Source organism: Pseudochaenichthys georgianus, chromosome 17, assembly GCF_902827115.2.
Source record: "Pseudochaenichthys georgianus chromosome 17, fPseGeo1.2, whole genome shotgun sequence".
In the NCBI taxonomy this organism is placed as follows: domain Eukaryota; kingdom Metazoa; phylum Chordata; class Actinopteri; order Perciformes; family Channichthyidae; genus Pseudochaenichthys; species Pseudochaenichthys georgianus.
The window spans coordinates 8669801-8689788 of NC_047519.1; the positions used below are offsets into that span (position 1 = coordinate 8669801).

At 41.0% G+C, this 19988-nt stretch overlaps 1 protein-coding gene across 1 annotated transcript in view; it reads left to right on the plus strand.

Annotated features, from left to right (window-relative positions):
* The window catches only part of LOC117462023 (phosphatidylinositol 4,5-bisphosphate 3-kinase catalytic subunit alpha isoform), a 29564-nt gene continuing 9576 nt past the window's right edge, over positions 1–19988 (plus strand). Inside the window, exons 1-13 of the mRNA XM_034104055.2 lie at positions 1–366; positions 1729–2141; positions 4804–5013; positions 5113–5363; positions 6550–6795; positions 7017–7102; positions 7625–7730; positions 11723–11875; positions 14982–15116; positions 15859–15983; positions 16079–16160; positions 19136–19300; positions 19445–19548. Coding sequence (XP_033959946.1) covers positions 1790–2141; positions 4804–5013; positions 5113–5363; positions 6550–6795; positions 7017–7102; positions 7625–7730; positions 11723–11875; positions 14982–15116; positions 15859–15983; positions 16079–16160; positions 19136–19300; positions 19445–19548 — 2015 coding nt within the window. The 5' untranslated portion in view covers positions 1–366; positions 1729–1789. The remainder of the gene's footprint in view (positions 367–1728; positions 2142–4803; positions 5014–5112; positions 5364–6549; positions 6796–7016; positions 7103–7624; positions 7731–11722; positions 11876–14981; positions 15117–15858; positions 15984–16078; positions 16161–19135; positions 19301–19444; positions 19549–19988) is intronic.

Consider the following 19988-nt stretch of genomic DNA (forward strand, 5'->3'; position numbering starts at 1 on the left):
TGGGAGGGCGCTCCATGATGATGAGCCTGCTAGCAGCCTTTGAGCAGAATAGCTGTGTGGAGCTAGCGTGCTACCGAACTGTGCAGTTCATTTTCGGGACCGCACGATGAAGAACATCATGAAGTATTATATACTTATTCCGCCTCAGCGTTTTGACAACATCACTGGGAGCTAGGGGCGTCTTTTTTCCTACACGGCGGGTCCGTCCCGACCCCTCGGTGTCATTGTTTGGATGGATTAACGTTAGAGCTAGCCCCTCTGTTTGAGACTTCCCGAGCGGGCACAAACGGGACACTCGGCTAGCCGCTGCTAATGATTCTGCTGGAACATTAGCTTGGCAGCTAACCGGTTGGCTAACTGACAGAGGTAGCTTTACATTTGTTTTTGTCATGGTTTGTTGAATGTTCGCGTTCCCTGTTTATCAAAGCAGCTACCCACTTACTTCCACGACACATGGTCGGGTCGCACCCTTTTATTGAAGTAACGTCAGTGTAACATGGTTATGTATAAGGCGAGGTTTTTATATTGTAGATGACATTGGTCTGCTTACTGAACTTGGCTAGCATGGTAAGCTAGCAAGCTAAGAAACAACACCTAACACACCAAGCAGCAGCACAACATAGTCGAGATGACTGTCAAGCCCAGGCTAACAATCTACAACTAAGCCATTCTTTACTAACGAGTGGGTAATGCTTGTTCGTTAATGTGTTTGTTTACATTATTTTTGTCCCTAAATTCGACATCACTGGACATGTCTATGGCTGCTCTCTTTGAGTTAACATGGGTTTAACACCACATCACTAAAGCGAAAGTTTCTTTCATACGTGTTTGCGGTCTCTGCTGTGATTACACGTTATGTTGCCTTGCTAAAATGATAATAATTAAAACAATACAGTCAAATGTTGAATTCATGCTAGTTCCAACGTTAGTTAGCCAGCTCATTTGTTATAAATGTGTTGCTATCTTAAATTACTATACATAATGGCTATGTGCAGAGGTGGAAGAAGTACTCAGATCTTGTACTGAAGTAAAAGTAGAAGTACCAGAGGGTAGGAATACTCTCTTACAAGTAAACGTCCTGCATTCAAAATATTACTCGTGTAAAAAAGTATTAGCATCAACATATACTTAAAGTACCAAAGAGTACTCATTATGCAGATTGGCCCATTTCATATATTTTGATTATAATTATTGATCATTAAAGTGTTATCAAAGCTGGTAAAGATGCAGCTAATTTTAATTACTTTATATACTGCAGGGTAGCTTGTCAATTCTCATCAGGTGTAACTAAAGTCTGATTTAAATGTCTTGATTATATTTCACATCGTTAATCCAAATCTGCAAAGTATCTAGAGATATTAAATAAATGAAGGGGTGTAAAAGTAAACTATTTACTCAAGTAAATTACAAGTCTCTCAAAATTGTACTTTAGCACAGTACTTGAGTAAATGTAATGAGTAACTTTAACCCACTGGATATTGGCAATATGGTTAGCTCAAAAACAATATGAACAATATGCAGTGGTGCTACAGAAATTCCTCTGTTATGTAATTTGGGAATTTCACAATATGTTTGGCATCCCATGTTAAATTGGTGAAGTGTGTATTTAGAATGGCTGCCTCTATGCAACTCTAGCATCACTTGGGTCAACTGGTTACCACAAGCGCTTTGCATTATTGTGCACAGGTCAGTGGTTCTTATATCATTCTGCTTCCTTCTTTCTGGCAGTTGGTCGGCATCGCTCATCTGATAATTACCGGGCTCTGAAAATAGCAGATTTGTGACAACCATGCCTCCAAGGCCCTCCTCAGGAGAACTATGGGGGATGCACTTGATGCCCCCCAGCATCTTGGTGGACTGCCTTCTGCCAAATGGCATGATTCTCACGTTGGAGTGCCTCCGGGAAGCCACGCTGATCACAGTCAAGCATGAGCTATTCAAAGAGGCCAGGAAGTACCCGCTTTACCATCTGCTGCAGGAGGAGAGCTCCTACATCTTTGTCAGTGTGACCCAGGAGGCCGAGCGGGAGGAGTTCTACGATGAGACCAGGAGGCTGTGCGATCTCAGGCTCTTCCAGGCCTTCCTCAAAGTCATTGAGCCAGTGGGAAACAGGGAAGAGAAAATTCTCAACAGAGAAATAGGTATGGTTCTTCAATTATTCTACAGTTACAAACACCTTACTGTGCTTTACACTAATATAGTGTAACAGCCATTTGCCTTGGCAATGCCATTACCAGCAGAGAGGACTATACATAACACTGTTGGCTGGAGGAGAACATTTGGTACCTCTTTGTGTGTGGATGTCCAATTAGTGTTTATTGTACATGTAGTAGGGCTGCACAATGAATATATATATATATATATATTTAAAATATGGACTAGTTTTCCATAGACATCGCAGTAAACAGAATATTCAGCAAAGGCAAGTAATGTGAAAATGTCAATCTTAAAAAGTATTGTGGTGCTGTAGAGAAATCTCGGCCTACAAACCGTATTTTATAGTCTTATGTTAGTTAGGTCCACAACCCTTCTAAAATATCATGATCATTTTAATATCTTTTTTTTAATGATGATCTGAACAAAGTTTAAATCTAATATTTCAAAACATATTGCGCAATTGCAATAACAGAATCCGAATCGGAATACCTTTATTAACATATATTCACAAAATTCACATTTGTTACAGCAAAGTTAAAAAAGTACACATCGAGGTAAAGAAAAATTAGTAGCATTATCAGATTTGAGAAAAAACAAGTGTAGAATGTAGTGTGATAGCAGTCAGATATCAGTAGTTAAAACATTAGTAAAAGTATATATCAGTCAATATAATCGCCACAATTATTTTTCTCCAACTTGTGGAGCCCTAAAATCTAGGCTGAAGTCGAATAGTCCATTTAGCTTAGGAACCTTCCTAACGGAGTGAAATGACCCGGAAGTCCCTCAGTGGCAGCCATGATAAGTGCCGTTCCAATTCTCTACATGAAAGGAAAGGAGGTTTCAAACTTCCTTTATAACCTCCTTTAGCTTAGGAACCACTGGACCTCCCTCACCGAAAGGAGAGGAGAAAATGCTGCCCCACAATGCCTTGCAGCCGCAGCATTTGCGTCACACAACAGTCGGCCGAGAAATGATATCATGAAAGTTACGGTGCTTATTAAGCTTTTTAAAACGGTAACTTGCCAAAGTGCTTTGTTTTGAACGTTCATCAGTATTATAATCAAAAGGAGAAATATGAATGTTAGTTTTTACTGAAATGATCAAATAAAGTCAACATTTCACAGTGTTTACTGAGCTGTGTGGAGATTGTTCAACTTTTAAAAGATGTTTGAATGGTGATATAAGTTTCACCTTCCTTTTTTATTTCAATTCCAACTTTGGTCATGAAGAATATGTTTCTCTGTTGTCCACGTTCATAAAGCAAAGCAGCAGCATCAGAGCACGGTGCAGAGTCTCTAGATGAGTCCCTCGTTCTTATTGAACATCCATGTTGTAGTCCGCTGTACAGAAAACTGTGGTTTCCATAGTTTCCCCACAGCAGCAGACGCACATTCATGACGTCCGCTGGCGCATCATAAACACGTCGGATAGTGAAAGTGCAGTCGATTCTCTAAAGTACCGCAGTCTCTTCTCCTAAGTCCTTTTGAATTCTCCTATCCACTATCCCTTAACCCCGTGACGTTTCACTCAAGTCAAGGAATAGGAGATAGGGTTAGACGTTAGGAGCTGATTTTTGGATTATCCGACCGCAACCCAAGTCTATTGAAACAGATAATTCCTCAGTGCTTAGTTTATCTGCACGCAGCTCCTTGCCTACATGTACCAGGATGCATTGCTCTGAAGTGGCGGCACATTAAAGCCCGCCTTAAATTCATTCAGCCGTGGGCTTTTCTGGCTGCATTTTCTCAACAGCACACTGGCTCTACTAAATAGTGCTGAATATCCAAATCAGCCAAAACACTGTACAATGCATCATCTCCCATGACATCCTCTACACTCATGTGTGGAGATTACATGTTTGGCGTTGGAAATTAGTTTCCAATGTGAACAAAGCAAACAAGGAAAGTCTGTTTATTTAATAACTTTGTTTACAAAATTGAAGTTACGACAAGGAGTTTTTATTTTTTTTACGCCCACTGAATATCCAGAGAAATCTGACCTGAGCTAGTTTGTAGTTCTTCCTTGCCACCAATTATGTCAAAATGTTCTCAAACGGCCCGGCTGGATGCAGGAGAACTCAGAGTTGTTGCTAAATATAGCACAAACTAAGGAATGTATTACTCCAATCGACTACATTTGACACCATCATCAACACCGATGGATGTGTGAAAAGGTGGCAGATTTCTATTTGTGATCAGATCGCAGCGCAGTGACGCGTCCTAAAACCCGGATGGAAGCTTCTTCCGGTTACTCGACAAAAACGCAAAGCAATCTCTCCATAGGATTTTAGAAAGTAGCTGGAAATAAGGTCTGTGGTTGGGACACATTTAAGAGACGGATCACGTTTTGTTCAGTCGGATAATATCCACATGTCTACCCTACTTTTATAATTTTCTAATCATAAATCTATCGATTAGATTAAGAATTGAAAGTAAAAATGTACCACAATATATTAAATGTATACTACAGTATATACAGTGGTGACTAAAACATACTTTGATATAGGTGTATTAGTATAAATAAGATGCTAATGCTACATTTCACAGTTGAAAAGGATTAGGCTGCTTATAATGAATAATGAATACGCCATGGCTCACATGTCCCGACAAAGAAAATGTTTTATTAAGCATTAGTTTTTCCTTTCAGGTTTTGCGATTGGAATGCCAATATGTGAGTTTGATTTGGTGAAAGACTCAGAAGTGCAGGACTTCAGAAGGAACATTTTAAATGTTTGCAAAGAAGCCATAGACCTCAGAGACTGTAACGGACCCCACAGCAGAGCGCTGTACGTGTACCCCCCCAATGTAGAATCCTCCGTGGAACTCCCCAGGCACATCTATAACAAGCTAGATAAAGGTAAGACATTTTATACGAAACATTCACACTGTTGCTATGTGCACCTTTTTTCTGTGTACAAAAGGCATTTCTTCAATCTCTTTTATTTCCATCCCTCAGGTCAAATCATTGTCGTCATATGGGTGATTGTGTCACCCAGCAATGACAAGCAGAAGTACACCCTGAAGATCAACCACGACTACGTGCCGGAGCAGGTGATCGCTGAAGCCATCCGGAAGAAGACGCGCAGCATGCTGCTCTCCCAGGAGCAGCTGAAGATGTGTGTGCAGGAGTATCAGGGGAAGTACATCCTCAAAGTGTGCGGCTGCGACGAGTACCTGCTGGAGAAATACCCTCTGAGTCAGTACAAGGTAATCTGATTTAATCTCACTGCGTCTGACGCTGTTGTATTTAGGAGAGATACACGTCGCATTACATTATCATCCCATACATACGCCTGGCATCTGTCCCATGGAATTTGATTTAGGAGAAAAGGAGCTGACTCCAGAGTAGACTGTATGTATACACGTCGTAATCTATAAGTAATAAGAGCAAATGTTACAGTAATAATGTAAATAATAAACATGTTGACACATAGGGCTGCAACTAACGATTAGTTACATTATGGAGTAATCGGCAAATTGGTTTCTCAATTATTCGTTTGTCAGTCTATAAAAGATCCGAAGATATTGAAAAAGTGTTTATCCAAGTTTCCCAAAATCTACGTTTATGTTTTTAAATGTTGTATTTTGTCAGTGCAACACCCAAAGGTATTCATGTGTATATCATAGAGAAGAGAAAAGCAGGGAATCTCATATTTTTAAAGGCTTTAAAAACCGTACAAAAATAGTTTTTAAGGTATTTTAAAAGTTAAGAATCCACCAGCTCATTCTCCCAACCTTCCATTTGTTTAAGGAGGAAAACAACGATGACAAAAAGGAAGAAATCAAGCTCACAAACTGAAGAAATAAACAAAACAACAAAAATGTATGACAAAAAAACAACACAAAATTAGCTGATAAATGAACCAATCATTACACAACAATACAAAATAAATCAAAACAATACAGAATCAAAAATGATTCTTCATATCATAACAAAGGGCACAGTGCAGATACAGTTGATGAGTAGACTGACATATTTGATAAAGAGGCACACATTTATACAATATTTATGAATATATGTAAAACAGTTAACTAGCAGCCAGTTATAACAACATTTAAATAGAACAAGTTGCAAATGTTATTTCACAACAGTGTTGTTACAGTCGAAGGTATTCAAGTAGCAGTCAGTTGTTACAATATTAAACTCTAGAAAATGTATACAGTGTATACAATGTTTTGAATTATATATATATATAAGTGTTATTGCACAACAAAGTTGGAAATGTATTAAAAACAAGATATACACTTACATTATTAGACATAATTAGTCCATTAGATGTCATGAAATGTTTTCTCTTCTGCCATCGACGCATGAATAAAGACATAAACAATCCTAATATGTTTATTTTCCTGTTGCTCGGCTTCAAAATGTCACTCTGTGTGTCCTTGGCAGTATGTGCGCAGCTGCATCATGCTGGGACGGATGCCCAACCTGATGCTGATGGCGAAAGACAGCTTGTATTCCCAGCTGCCCATAGACAACTTCACCATGCCGTCATATGCCAGGCGGATATCCACAGCCACGCCCTACATGAACGGGGAGACAGCCACCAAGTCTCTGTGGACCATCAACGGAACGCTGAGGATCAGAATACTGTGCGCCACCTACGTCAACGTCAACATCAGAGACATTGACAAGGTACACCGCCGCGGTGCTGTGGCGACTACAGCGACTACAGCGTGTTTTATTTATAGCCCCCCGGCTTTGTTCTGCTTTGACGAATATAACATGTGACTGTCACACATCTTCTGTCTTGAAAGTATTAGCAGATCTTGCAAAGTGTTATGTAGTCAGTGAAAGATATCCTCAACTCTCGAAGGATTAGTAAAGAAGAAGTGTCTTTCTTCGGGTTGCTCTAGATCTACGTCAGGACCGGGATATACCACGGCGGAGAGCAGTTGTGTGACAACGTCAACTCCCAGCGTGTTCCCTGCTCCAACCCCAGGTATTTTTTTAATTCTTTGTATTCACATTGACCGTGCAGGGCCCTGTTCTACCCACTGTGACATGTCTCCATGCCTTAAAGGTCCCATGTCATGCTTGGGACCCGTCCCCTTGTGTGTTATGTAAACGGTCTGCCGTCATCACATACTTTGTTTTGGAGCGCTAGCCAATAGAAGCTCGTGTTACCTAGTGATGTCATTATATAACGGAAGGAAAAAAAGGATTTCGATGGAGGCGTTTCAGACAGAGTGGGGGGGGGAGCAGTTTGGGAGAGAAACTCCCAGGAGGGAACACAGGGATTTTAGCCTTTGCACACCATTTACATGCACACAAAAAACACCAATATAACAGAAAAAGGAAAACCCCACAAAGCATAATAGGACCCCTTTAATGATAAGGGCAATTGAGGGAGGGGCATTTTGGGTTATTCTTTGATACTTGTGCCCATGACAACCCTTCAAAAGGTATGTGTTGCATTGTTGGTGCGTGGTTATGCTAACGACTCCCTTCCTATTCCTCCCAGGTGGAACGAGTGGCTGAACTACGAAATGTACATTCCAGACATCCCTTGCGCTGCCCGGCTCTGCCTCTCCATCTGCTCCGTGAAAGGAAGGAAGGGAGCTAAAGAGGTTAGCAGCTTGATCTTTGCGTTGGTTGATTTGACAACATCGTGGTGACAAATGTGTCGAGCGAAACCTCCTTGCATGCATTTTTCATGACCAATAACCTCAGGGACAAGTGCGGTGCGGTTCCTGTGTCCATGTGCTTCGTAATAAAAGCATTCACCAGATAAGCACTTACAGCAACAGGAGGAGGACATGTTGGATAAGCAGTGAGTGAGTACAGCTCTGACACTGGGAGAGGACATCATAAACAGTGAAGCTGGAGTGCATCGTTATCCTGTGGCCCCTCATGCGTCGGGAGGCGATTTCAATCTAGGGCTGCATCTGTGAACTTCAGACGGGAGCAGCGCGACGTGACGGCCTGCCGAAATAACGGCCCGGCCCCCTTTAGGGTGAAAACAAAGAATTGGTGCCGAGAGGACAAAATAATTGTATCATCATCTAAAAGTGTCATATATATTGCAGTCAAACAACAAAAAGATCATTATTTATACTTTGACTTAGAATAAAGGAAGATAAAAGTAAATCTCTGGCATCAGGCCCTCCACAGAGAGGAGGGGGATCGTATTCAATGGGACGGTGAATACGAGACGTCTGAGGGAAACACTTTATCACAGTTACATTATGATGCTATTGAGGTTAATCACAATGGTGAAAGTAAACAGTTGTAGTGTCAACAGTCAGAGTAGTGACTGCAGACGCTGCATTAGAATATAAAACACTGACAAGCCAAGAAAGCTCAACTTAAAGAGCCTGTGACACGGTTTTCCCCCATCACCCAAACCCATCCATTTGAGTACATATTGTCCCCTTGAAAACCGTTACTGAACTGATTTTGGATATTTGTACTTTGATAACCATTAATCTGCCTTCAATCTTGACCATTTTCTGGATCTTCTCGCGGATTCTTCAAGTCCCGCCAAATGATGGGTGACGTCATTGTGGGCACAGCGCTCCAGCTGCACCGTCCAGGATCCCAGCTTCTGCATGTAAACCTTTATATATATACAGTCAGATGTAAACGCACGACGGCGCACACAGCAGCAAGCTCAGACAGCGATGACAGGTTAATGTTGAACGTGTCTGAGAGCTCATATGAGGCTGAAGGATCGGTTTATGTTGTATCTGTTAGAAGTTTAGGAATGAGGTGCGTCAATATGGGCGATCATACGGTCATGTAGCCAGTGGTGGAATGGGACTAAAAATCATCCCGGGACTCTCGACCGGCCCACTTCGGTACCGCTAGTAAATTGTCAACGGGGGGAGTGGGGGATGTCAGGGTGCTGTAGATAGTAAATGTAAATATGTAAATATTTGTGTCACTGCATCCTGGTAACATACAAATATAATGTATAATGTCTCTGTCTTTGACATTAGCGCTGCTAGCCACCTGTGCCCTGTACTACGAAGCCAGTTCAACAGACCCTGGATATGTTTGAGTAACAAACTAACTAACAACAACAAACTAACAAACGAGATCTCGCTAAGCGGCCCTACGACGCTGGTTATCAACTCGGTAAATCAAGCCAGGGTTTCTCTCTCCAGCTGAGAGCACGTTCACGTCTAAGACACGAGTGGATCTGACTTTAATTACATTTGTCTCGAGTGTTTCGTCAACATAATGTGTTAAATAATACTTCTGCATCCAGTCTGTGACACTGTGAGTGTTGCACGGCCAGATGAGGCTGGAGAAGCTGACTCAGATAAGGAAATATATGATATATTATGATATTATATGATCGATGATCTGATTGATGATGTAATATGAATGATAAGTGCGACACGTCGGCGTCTTCTCTGCATACGGCAGTTTAAACTGTATTTCCTTTATCCTGTAATATGACTTGAGGGATTTAAACTCCGCACACTGAGTTGATCTCTTTGCTATAGACGCCGGAGGCGGGCAGCGTCAGGTAAAAGAAGTTATTTAGCCTTCTCAAACCTGAGCCTCACACGCCACCCATGGGGGATGTGCTGGTGACTTATCTTGTCTGTCTAAACTGTTCGTCTGACTGCCTTTTGTTTTGTTATGTTTGTTTATACTCCTGTTCTTCCTTGTAAAGCGACCTTGTGTATCATGAAAGGCGCTATAGAAATCCAAGTTATTATTATTATTATTATTATTATCCCACCGGCCCACTTCGGACTGTCAACGGGGGGAGCCTCGCTGCGGGGAAACGGTGGACCTAGTGTCCCGATCGGAGTGGGAATAATAATAATAATAATCCGTGCATTTTATCCATTAATTTCCCCAACATTGTGGTAAAAAAACCACACGTTTAATCCATGTTGGTGTTGGTGTACTACAACTACAAAAATAATCGATTTGTTTTTATATCACATCCGACGGGAGTAAATTCAGCAGCTCTCACTCCCGATTTTTAATCCTAATGTAATCATCATCTTCACCACGATCATCTATGTTTATGTTCGCCGAATTGACATGAAAGCACTGACAAATATGAATATACTGTAGTCAACTTCATTAAAACGTTATTAACGTGCCTAATCTCAGTAATTCACCATTTCTACGCATGACAACACACTTTGTCCGTGTTTGGCTCTCGAAGCGTTCCCGCATTGACGTCACTTCCGTCTTCCCCCAAAACTTCAAAATGAGTCGAAGGAATTTCCCCGCGATGTTCGAAATTATTGATATTTAACGGAACGGTATCGCTTTTTCTTTTTTAAACTGACGGTTCGAGATGACTAGTAGCCCAATATTTCATTGCACAACAGTTGTTGGGATGCTGTCACAGGCTCTTTAAGTGTTAGCCTGCTTCCTGCCACTCGTCCTCCGGCAGACTGACAGGACATCCGTCCTCTTTAGCTTTCAATCTGACTATATATCAACGCCAATCATCTTTCTCAGATGACATGTTTCATTGTTTGCCTGACTGACCATCATAATTCTGCTCCATGTGAACGGTATCCTTGGTTACTTCGGAACCTGTATTTACTGCCAGTCAAATGACAGCGACCTTACGTGGAGCGAAGGTTCACGGATGGGTTGCTCCCATCTATGGGATGAAGAGAAAATAAATACTAAAACCATTGTCAACCATAAATAAATCAGAAACTAGGTTTGATTTCATGAAACCTTGGTTTGGTTGCCCTAGGGTTCTTTGAATAGATATATATGATAGATAGATATAAACTTTATTTATCTAAAGTTGGATATATTCAGAAGAGTATCTAAGAATACACAATATAAGATATACATAACATTAGAATACTCTCTTATAGACCAATCTACTACATGGACAGATACATATACACATATTGTACTATATACATAACTAATAATAATACATCAAACACAGGGGCAATGGAAATGCTTTTATTTGCAGTATATATATATATATATATATATGTATATATGTGAAAGAACTGAAATTATTTTTAAGTGGCTAAATAATGTTATTTTTTCTCTCTCACTGGAACACACTGGGACCCGTTCACATATACAAGCTTCTTCTTATTCATTGTTGTCTGCGAGTTTCTGTAACACCTGCTAGTTCTCACAACACATTCCTAATGTTGTGACATTAATTATCAATAATCTGTGTCTTAAACTAAATTCATGAAATGTAGCAATTTGGGTCTGGAAAATCCTCAAAGAGTCAGATATTAAACTCAGACTTTGTAGGGATTTTAATTGTATAATGTTTAAATTCAAATAAGTGCTGTTACGATTAGCTGATTTACAGAATGTTTGAATCCATTAGTCGTTATTGTTTATTTTGTACAAACATGACAGAAAGTGATGTTCCACCAATTCATCAATGATAATAACCCTTAGTTGCAGCCCTTAAGTTGTTACTCAAATCTTGTCATGCTTCTTGTTTGCATTGAATCCGTTAACAAAGGATGATGAATGGGTGGATGGGAAGTAAAGCACTTCCCCTTGTTCTACACCGCACCGGTTTGTTCCATAGCCCCGAGCTGTTGCCTCTCATATCCTTTTCATGCATCGTCTAAATGGTGTTTTCCTGCAGGAGCACTGTCCTCTCGCCTGGGGCAACATCAACCTGTTTGACTACACCCACACACTGGTAGCAGGGAAGATGGCGCTCAACCTGTGGCCTGTCCCGCACGGCATGGAGGACCTGCTCAACCCCATCGGAGTCACAGGCTCCAACCCCAACAAGGTGAACAACTAATGTCATCATGAACATCTTTTGTCATCATTTTTTTTAAGGTTAAAAAACAGTTTGACGGACAAGTATAGAGTGGTGCAGGGACAAGTCCTAAAATCCAGAAATGTCTTAATGATTTTTTATTCGATGCCTCAAATAAGATCTATGGTAAACACAAGGTTGGGATGCTTTCATGTTTTACTCTACGACATAAAGAACGTCAGTAAATACCCCACCGTTGAATGTCTTAAGCTTTTACATGTCTTGAAAAGGGCTGTTGCTAACAAGTGGCCAAATGAGACTACTAAACATTACGTCGCACACTACCCGTCTTCAGCTTAGCCGTGGTGATGCACAGCAAAGCGACTGTGATTTAGTTTGTTTATATGTGTCATAAAAGCGGCGGTTGCTAACAAGATACTGGATGAGAGTACTTAGCTTGTGCACAGCCTAACGTTAGCTTTTCAGTTCAGGCGATTGCATTTACGCTCTTAAAAAATCTTAAAAGTGGTGTTAATACGTAGAGATAATCCTGATGAATAAATGTGTAAGTATCATAAACGTGTGTTTGCCACAGGGTTTTTTCCCGGGAATATTCTGAAATCCAAGGGAAAATCCAAAAATGTTTGTTGAGGGAGCCCTCGCAATACTACTTCCTGGTCGGCCTACGCAAATATTCTCTCTTTTGGAATGTTTTCTCAGTGGAATAGAAAAGACATAATTGCAAACAAAATACAAATGTCTTTATGCCAAAAATACTCGCATATAAATAATAGGATTTAAATTTCAGTTACTTCAATCTTGAAATTCTAAAATGTTAGAACAACGTGGCACGAGTGGTGTAACGGTTCACACAATTCACGGTTCGGTATGTACCTCGGTTTGGAGGTCACGGTTCGGTACAACAACAAAAAAGAAAAAAAAGTCCCAAATGCATAATTCCAGGTTTGTTTTTATTTATTTTGAACAGTAGTGCAAGTTTCAGTTTAAAAATAAGGAACTCTAGCATTTTGAATAATTAACTTTATTACACAGTTAAAAACAAACCATACACAGTACCACACACACTCAGATGGCCATATCATCTATAATGGCTGATGTCAAACCAAAAGGTTCAATAAGCTGTAAAACTAAAAAGAATGTATTGAAAATATTACAAAATAAATAATAAGATAGTGTTTCAATCACTTTCAATCACAATCAATAAAAGCCGGGGTCCTCTACTATTGCATAAGGCGCAGCATAGCCGTTGAAAAACACATGCCAAAAGCTTCCGTTATTTCGTTTGGTCTCTCGGCTCTCATGTCTCTTGGCTTCTTAAAAACAGCGGGGAGAAGCTGTTGAACTGCTGCTGTCTTTTGCCGGGCTCTGGAAAATCTGGGTGATGCCTTCTGATATGATTTAGCATGTTTGGCGTGTGTTACCATTAGCATACCGCACCGCTGTCGAACAACGCCGACACACCGTCCTCGTCCAATCCACCACTCGCACACTCCATCGTCATTGTAGTCCACAGGGAACCCCACACAGCTGATTTAAAAGAAGCAGGTGACCGGGGCCCTTTCTCATTTCTCTAACTCCCCTCCTAGACTCCCCTCCTCGAGACTCCTAACCTCCAGACTTAGTCCCGCCCACAGGAGAAGCGAGCGGAGGAGCCGAGGAGGGGAACCGAGGAGAGAGGAGGGGAAGCAGCAGGCGGTTAGAGAAATGAGAACTCCTCTCCTCTGAGCGGTCATTTTAAAGAGACGTCCATTAATGATGACAGGAGGCACAGCAGCCTCTGTCTGATGGACAGATGTGTTCTATATATTTACTTTGATTCATTCACAGTGCGGTATAATGAGACAATAACAGGCTACAGATGCGGACACACACACACACATATATATATATATATATAAATATATACAATTTCAGAATCAAACAGAGCACTCTCATAATAAAGTAACACTATCGGAGACTGATATATCCCCCCCCCCCCCTCTGGTCGCTACAATGAGGAAAATAAATTACGGGCCAAAAGTTTTATTTACAAGTATTAAAGGTAAGCAGAGGACACCAAACCAACTGAGACCTGTCTGTCCGCTGCATCTACGCACTGTACCACACACACACCTACACACTGTACCACACACACACCACACACACACAGTTCCTAAAACAGGCTACAGCCGTTGTGTATTTTATTATGTGAAGCACTAAATGGTTTTAGAATTTTTTTAAATATCGACTCTTTGTTTGTAGATATCTACTAAACTAAAGCAAATAAAGAGAGTAGGCCTGTTCTACTGAGTGATATATATTATACACACTGCTCTGCTTTCTGCACGGACCTCACAGCTGTTCTCACTGTAAACATCGTGTTGCGATGAAAGCAGTTAATAAAATAATATCAGGGGATGCATGCAGAGCTGTCATTGGCTGAGATAAGTCCGGCCGTGTGTCACATCTCTGTTGCCGGAAATGCATCCACGAAGGAGCCGTGGAGGACCCATCAGTGTATCCTCGGTTATAGCTCCTCCAGAGAGCCTCCTCGATCCTCGGTCCTCGAAGTGCATTTAGAGAAATGAGATGTCCTTCAACATGGCGCGCTGAAATTCGTTTCCGGATCACTACCGGAGGACCGAGGAGTCGAGGAGTCGAGGAGGGGGATTTGATGAGATGAGAAAGGGCCCGGGTTTTCTAGCTCCTGTGTTGTTCTTCATTTTTTGTTTAAGGGCGGCTGGCAAACAGCTTTTAGCCGCAATACCGCCCCCTGGATTATATATAGTGAATGACAGACTTTTTTCCCACTCGTAAAAAAAAGGCGTGTTTGTTGTGTGACTGCATGCACCGAACCGTGACGGTACGGGACGGATACCGTTACACCCCTACGTGGCACCAAACATAATCTTTTCAAAGCTTTTCAAATATGTATCACGCTCGTGTCTGCTCTGACCTCTAAGCCTCATGACTCATTTTTAATCTAAGTGCTGATGACCTTTAGAGTTTCAGAGGTGAATCTAAGCCGCCTCGGTTTAATCAGCCAAGCCTCTTATCTTGCTTAATTAAAGACTCATTGACACAGGCCTTGTTCTTTGATTACTAATTCTCCTTCCACAACCTTCTCAATCTGCAGGAAACCCCGTGTCTGGAGCTGGAGTTTGACCACTTCAGCTGCCCTGTGAAATACCCTGATATGACCATCATCGAGGACCATGCTAACTGGAACATTTCCAGAGAGCTGGGCTTCAATTACTGCCACACCGGTTTGGTGAGATAAGCTCACGTGTTGTTGTGTGTCAGGTTCATCAGGAGATCAGCTTTGTAGTTCACTCATACACAGGCGGTCACTTAAAAAGTACCATATGAATTAGCTTAAAATTACTACACCAATGTAGTTTTGTTCTTACATTATTCCAAATATTGCCAACATATTCTAAACCAGAGAATTATGTTATTTAAATGTAATGTATAATTTTAAGGAAATGTGGTCTCCTGTAATGGCGTCTTATCCCCTTGTATCAGTTTTGTTGTTGTCATGAATTCAACTTGTATCCAGTTGAAAGACGCATGCGAACAATTAACTCTTAAAAATGTTCAACAAGATAAGAAATGTTAGTCAGAAGTCTGGAAGCTGTCAGAGAAACAAACTAGCTATTGTTAGCCTAGCTTACAGCCTCTCTGACTTTGTCAACAAGATAAACACTTATTTTTTTACATAAAACTCTTTTACAGTATTCTTTCATCGGCTTAAATCGCTCTGTCCGTTTGTTTTGAAGAAGAGCATCATTCTGTTATAGTTCAACTCTGGGTCGAAATCCTCTGAATACAAAACAATACATATTAGCTGTAGAAGCTAACTCCACTCAGTGAGAGACCCCTAGTGGCAGAACATGACATACAGTGCATTTAAATCACATGTTTATTACATGACGTTTCGTGTGACACAATGAGGTGTTGACATTGTTGTTCGGTTAATTGTATTGAACGATGTTGCATGTGCGGCGTCATAGAGCAACAGACTGGCCCGGGACAACCCCCTGACGGACACCGACAACGAGCAGCTCCGCCAAGTGTGCAACAGAGACCCGCTGTCTGAGATCACTGAGCAGGAGAAGGACTTCCTGTGGAGGCACAGGTACGAGTGTGCGGTTGTGTTGTGTTGGCTTTGAGGGTTTATTGTGTACTGTCTTTAAAGTTCTAACAAGTGTATTCTCTCTGTTATCATTTCAGACAAGACTGCGTCAACATGCCGGAGATCCTTCCCAAGATCCTCCTGGCTGTGAAATGGAACTCCAGAGATGAGATTGCACAGGTAAGCTCCGGTTTCTCCCCTGACACACCTTTATTTGAAGGACATCACGCCAGTGGCTCAAACATGCTGATCTGCTGATATTTACACGGATAGCAAAACTCGCTTGCCGTCAAATAGTGTTTTTTGATCAGGAAGCGTCCTCGCAGGGTGGAATGACCGGGAAGTATTTAAATGTCAGCCGTGATAAGAGCAGGTGGAATCCTCTACGGGAAAGAAGCTTCAATGCTTCCTTTATCGTCTTGTTTAGCGAAGGATACAGCGGACCATCCTTGACCAAAGGAAAGGAGTTTTCATTTCATTTCATTTCAAACCTTTATTTAACCAGATTGGTCCCATTGAGATCATAGATCTCTTTTTCAAGGGAGACCTGCAGCATACAGGTTCCACATGAAACATAAAACAATAAAGGACATTATACATTATATTTACAGGATACATAGTTATAGACATTTACAAGTGCCCATAGTATCGGCAAGCATTTAATTTAGCCTAGCTTTAAAAACATGCAGAGGAATGAGATTGCTCAGTTTCAATTCTTGCTGAAGATTGTTCCAAGCAAGTGGAGCTGCGCACATAAAAGCTGTCTTACCTAAGATAGTCCTTGCTCTTGGCACATCTAACAAGACCACATCATGTGACCTCAGACAATAGCTGCTTGCAACTCTCTGTGTGATCAGAGAGCAGATATAATACGGGAGTTTACCCAACAAAGCTTTATAGATAAACGTGTACCAGTGACTGAGCCTCCGTACAGAGAGTGATGGTAAACCTGCCTTGGTATACAGGGTACAGTGATGTGTAAGCGCTTTACAATTTGTGACAAATCTCAGAGCGCTGTGATACGCAGCATCCAATTTGCTCAGGTAATTGGCAGGTGCATTCATATACAACAAATCCCCATAGTCCAGCACAGGTCAAAAGGTCACAGTGACTAGCCTTTTCCTGGCCTCAAGCGAGAAACAGGACTTGTTCCTGTAGAAGAACCCTAGCCTAACCCTCAGTTTTTTTAGCAGGTTATTGACATGAAGTTTAAAAGTGAGACAATCATCAAGCCAGATACCAAGGTATTTGTAACAGGCAACAACTTCAAGTTTTGTTCCTTGCGTAGTTACAATATCTAAAACAGGCTCTGGAGTCTTTTTAGCTTCAGAAAAGAGCATTACCTTGGTTTGATCCACATTTAAAAGAAGCTTTAATTCAGAGAGCTGAGTCTGAATAGTGTTAAAAACAGCCTGTAATTTAACAACAGCCTCTTTAATGGAGGGACCTGCACAGAACATCACAGTATCATCCGCATAAAAATGTAAAGTAGCTTCATCCACATTATCACCTACACTGTTAATATATATGGAGAATAAAAGTGGTCCTAAAACAGAACCTTGTGGTACACCATTAGAAATGTTTAACCACTCAGAAGACAGTCCATCAAAATGAACACATTGGGACCTTTCAGAGAGGTAGTTCACAAACCACCTCACTGCATGGCTGGATATGCCAATACTGAGTAGCCTCTGCTTTAAGATGCGATGATCAACGGTGTCAAACGCTTTGGAAAGGTCAATAAACAGAGCTGCACAACTCTGCTTATTATCTAAAATAGTAGTAATGTCATTCACCACTTTCATTGCCGCAGTGATGGTGCTGTGTTTCTTTCTGAAGCCTGACTGATGTTTAGACAGGATGTCATTGTTACATAAAAACTCCTTTACTTGTTCACTCACAAGTCGTTCGAGCACCTTAGCCAGAACTGACAACTTAGAGATTGGCCTATAGTTATTTAAAATAGTTTCCTCCCCTCCTTTCAGTAAAGGCAAAACATAAGCAGACTTCCATACTTTTGGAATTGTGTTCGTGCTGAGGGAGAGGTTAAAAAGAGAAGTAAGAGGTGGAGCAATAAAATCTGCAGACTATAAATTTAAAAAGAAAGGTTCTACGTTGTCCGGGCCAGCCGGTTTCCTAGGATCTAACTTGGATAATGCTTCATGAACAATACCAACAGTTAAAGAAGTAAAACTGAAAGGGTTTTCCAGACCACATTGTTCAGAGTCAAGGATTGGAGCGTTCACCGGAGCCACACAGCCAAACAGAGAGCCACAAGACACAACATGCTCATTAAAGCAATTTAGCATAGTAGCCCTGTCTGATATAGTGCCAGATGCTGTGGTGAGGCACATTTAGCTCATTTGGGATATCACCAGTGGAAATCGATTTTATGGCTTTCCAAAATTTCCTAGGATTATTCAGGTTTTCTGTGGTAACCGACAAATAGTACTTTGATTTAGCACTTTTTATTTGGGATGTGAAGCTATTTCTTAGCTGCCTACAATGTGCTACAGTTCCTTGTACAACATTTTAAAATGAAGCACCATTTGGCTTTGCACGGATATAACTAACATGCAAGGGACAGAAGTTACAGTGCTGAGTGCATATTCCATCTTTGATATGCACCGTAATAGATGTCTAATCCAAACAAAGTATGCATATATTGCCTACAGTATTATTTATTCAAACAGTTTCACACGATCATACTAATTGAATTAATGTTGAAGAATACTAGTGGACAGGAGTGAGTGCGAGTTCCACTTTCCTTTATTTGAATTCAAACCTTGGTAATGAAGTTATAAAGCCTGCATGAAACAACATGATAAGCATGCATGATGCTAAGTATCTCGATGCACCTCTGGTCGTGCATTCACGTCAAACTGTGTTTCCCCACGGCAACAGCCAATAAGTGACACCTCAGCCGGATTCGCTGAGGACCGCAGTTGTCTTTTCCAAAGCCCCGATGAATATTCCTTCACATCTTTTCTTAACCCCGTGACCTTTTTCAGTAAGCTAAAGGCAAAGTGGTTAGGAGAAGACATAGGACCTTATTTTATAGACAATTTGACCATATCCACCGTCTCTTGTTTAATATTTCCCTCCTAAAACAAATATATATATTGGAAGTAAATGTAAGATGTCTTTCATTTAAGATGTACTGCCTCCTGAAGGACTGGCCCACCATCAAGCCGGAGCAGGCCATGGAGCTGCTGGACTGCAACTTCCCGGATCCTATGGTCCGAGACTTTGCCGTGAAGTGCCTTGACAAATATCTGACTGATGACAAACTCTCGCAGTACCTCATTCAACTTGTTCAGGTGTGTTGCATCCTCATTACACTGGAAATATAATTGAATTAAACATTCGATCAAGGTTTATGTTTCTTTTCATATACTGTAGTTGTGTTTTTTTCTGTCAAATAATAATGATGCTAAAGTATTTTCTCTGTTTTCTGTGCCCAGGTTCTAAAGTACGAGCAGTACCTTGACAACCCTCTTGCACGCTTCCTGCTGAAAAAGGCATTAACCAATCAGAGGATAGGACATTTCTTCTTCTGGCATTTGAAGTGAGTTCATTAAAAAAGGTCTTCTTTGAAGGATTGGAAGCTGTATGGGACTTGAAAGGTTAAACTGGTGTTTGAATGTCACTTCGCTGTCTGGTCTCCAATCACGCTGGAGACAGTTCTGTGAAGACTGCTTTGTGTTTCACGTGTATTTGTATCGAGTCTGAACATATTCTACTGAAGCCATGGGAGGCACATAAAAAAAACTATTATGTAAAATCCCCTTTTCATGTCTTTTATACATAAATATGTGTCCCCTCTGCGTTAAAGCTACACACAGAGAATCAGCACTTTCGAAGCAGGGCTGAAACAGAGGGGATTATGGGTAATGCTGCAATGATCAGCATTCCAGTTAAGACATGTTTTGTATATATCTGAGACCTTTAATATATTGTTGAGAGAGTATAATAGCGGACCTTTAAGAGCAGGGGATTGTCATTGTC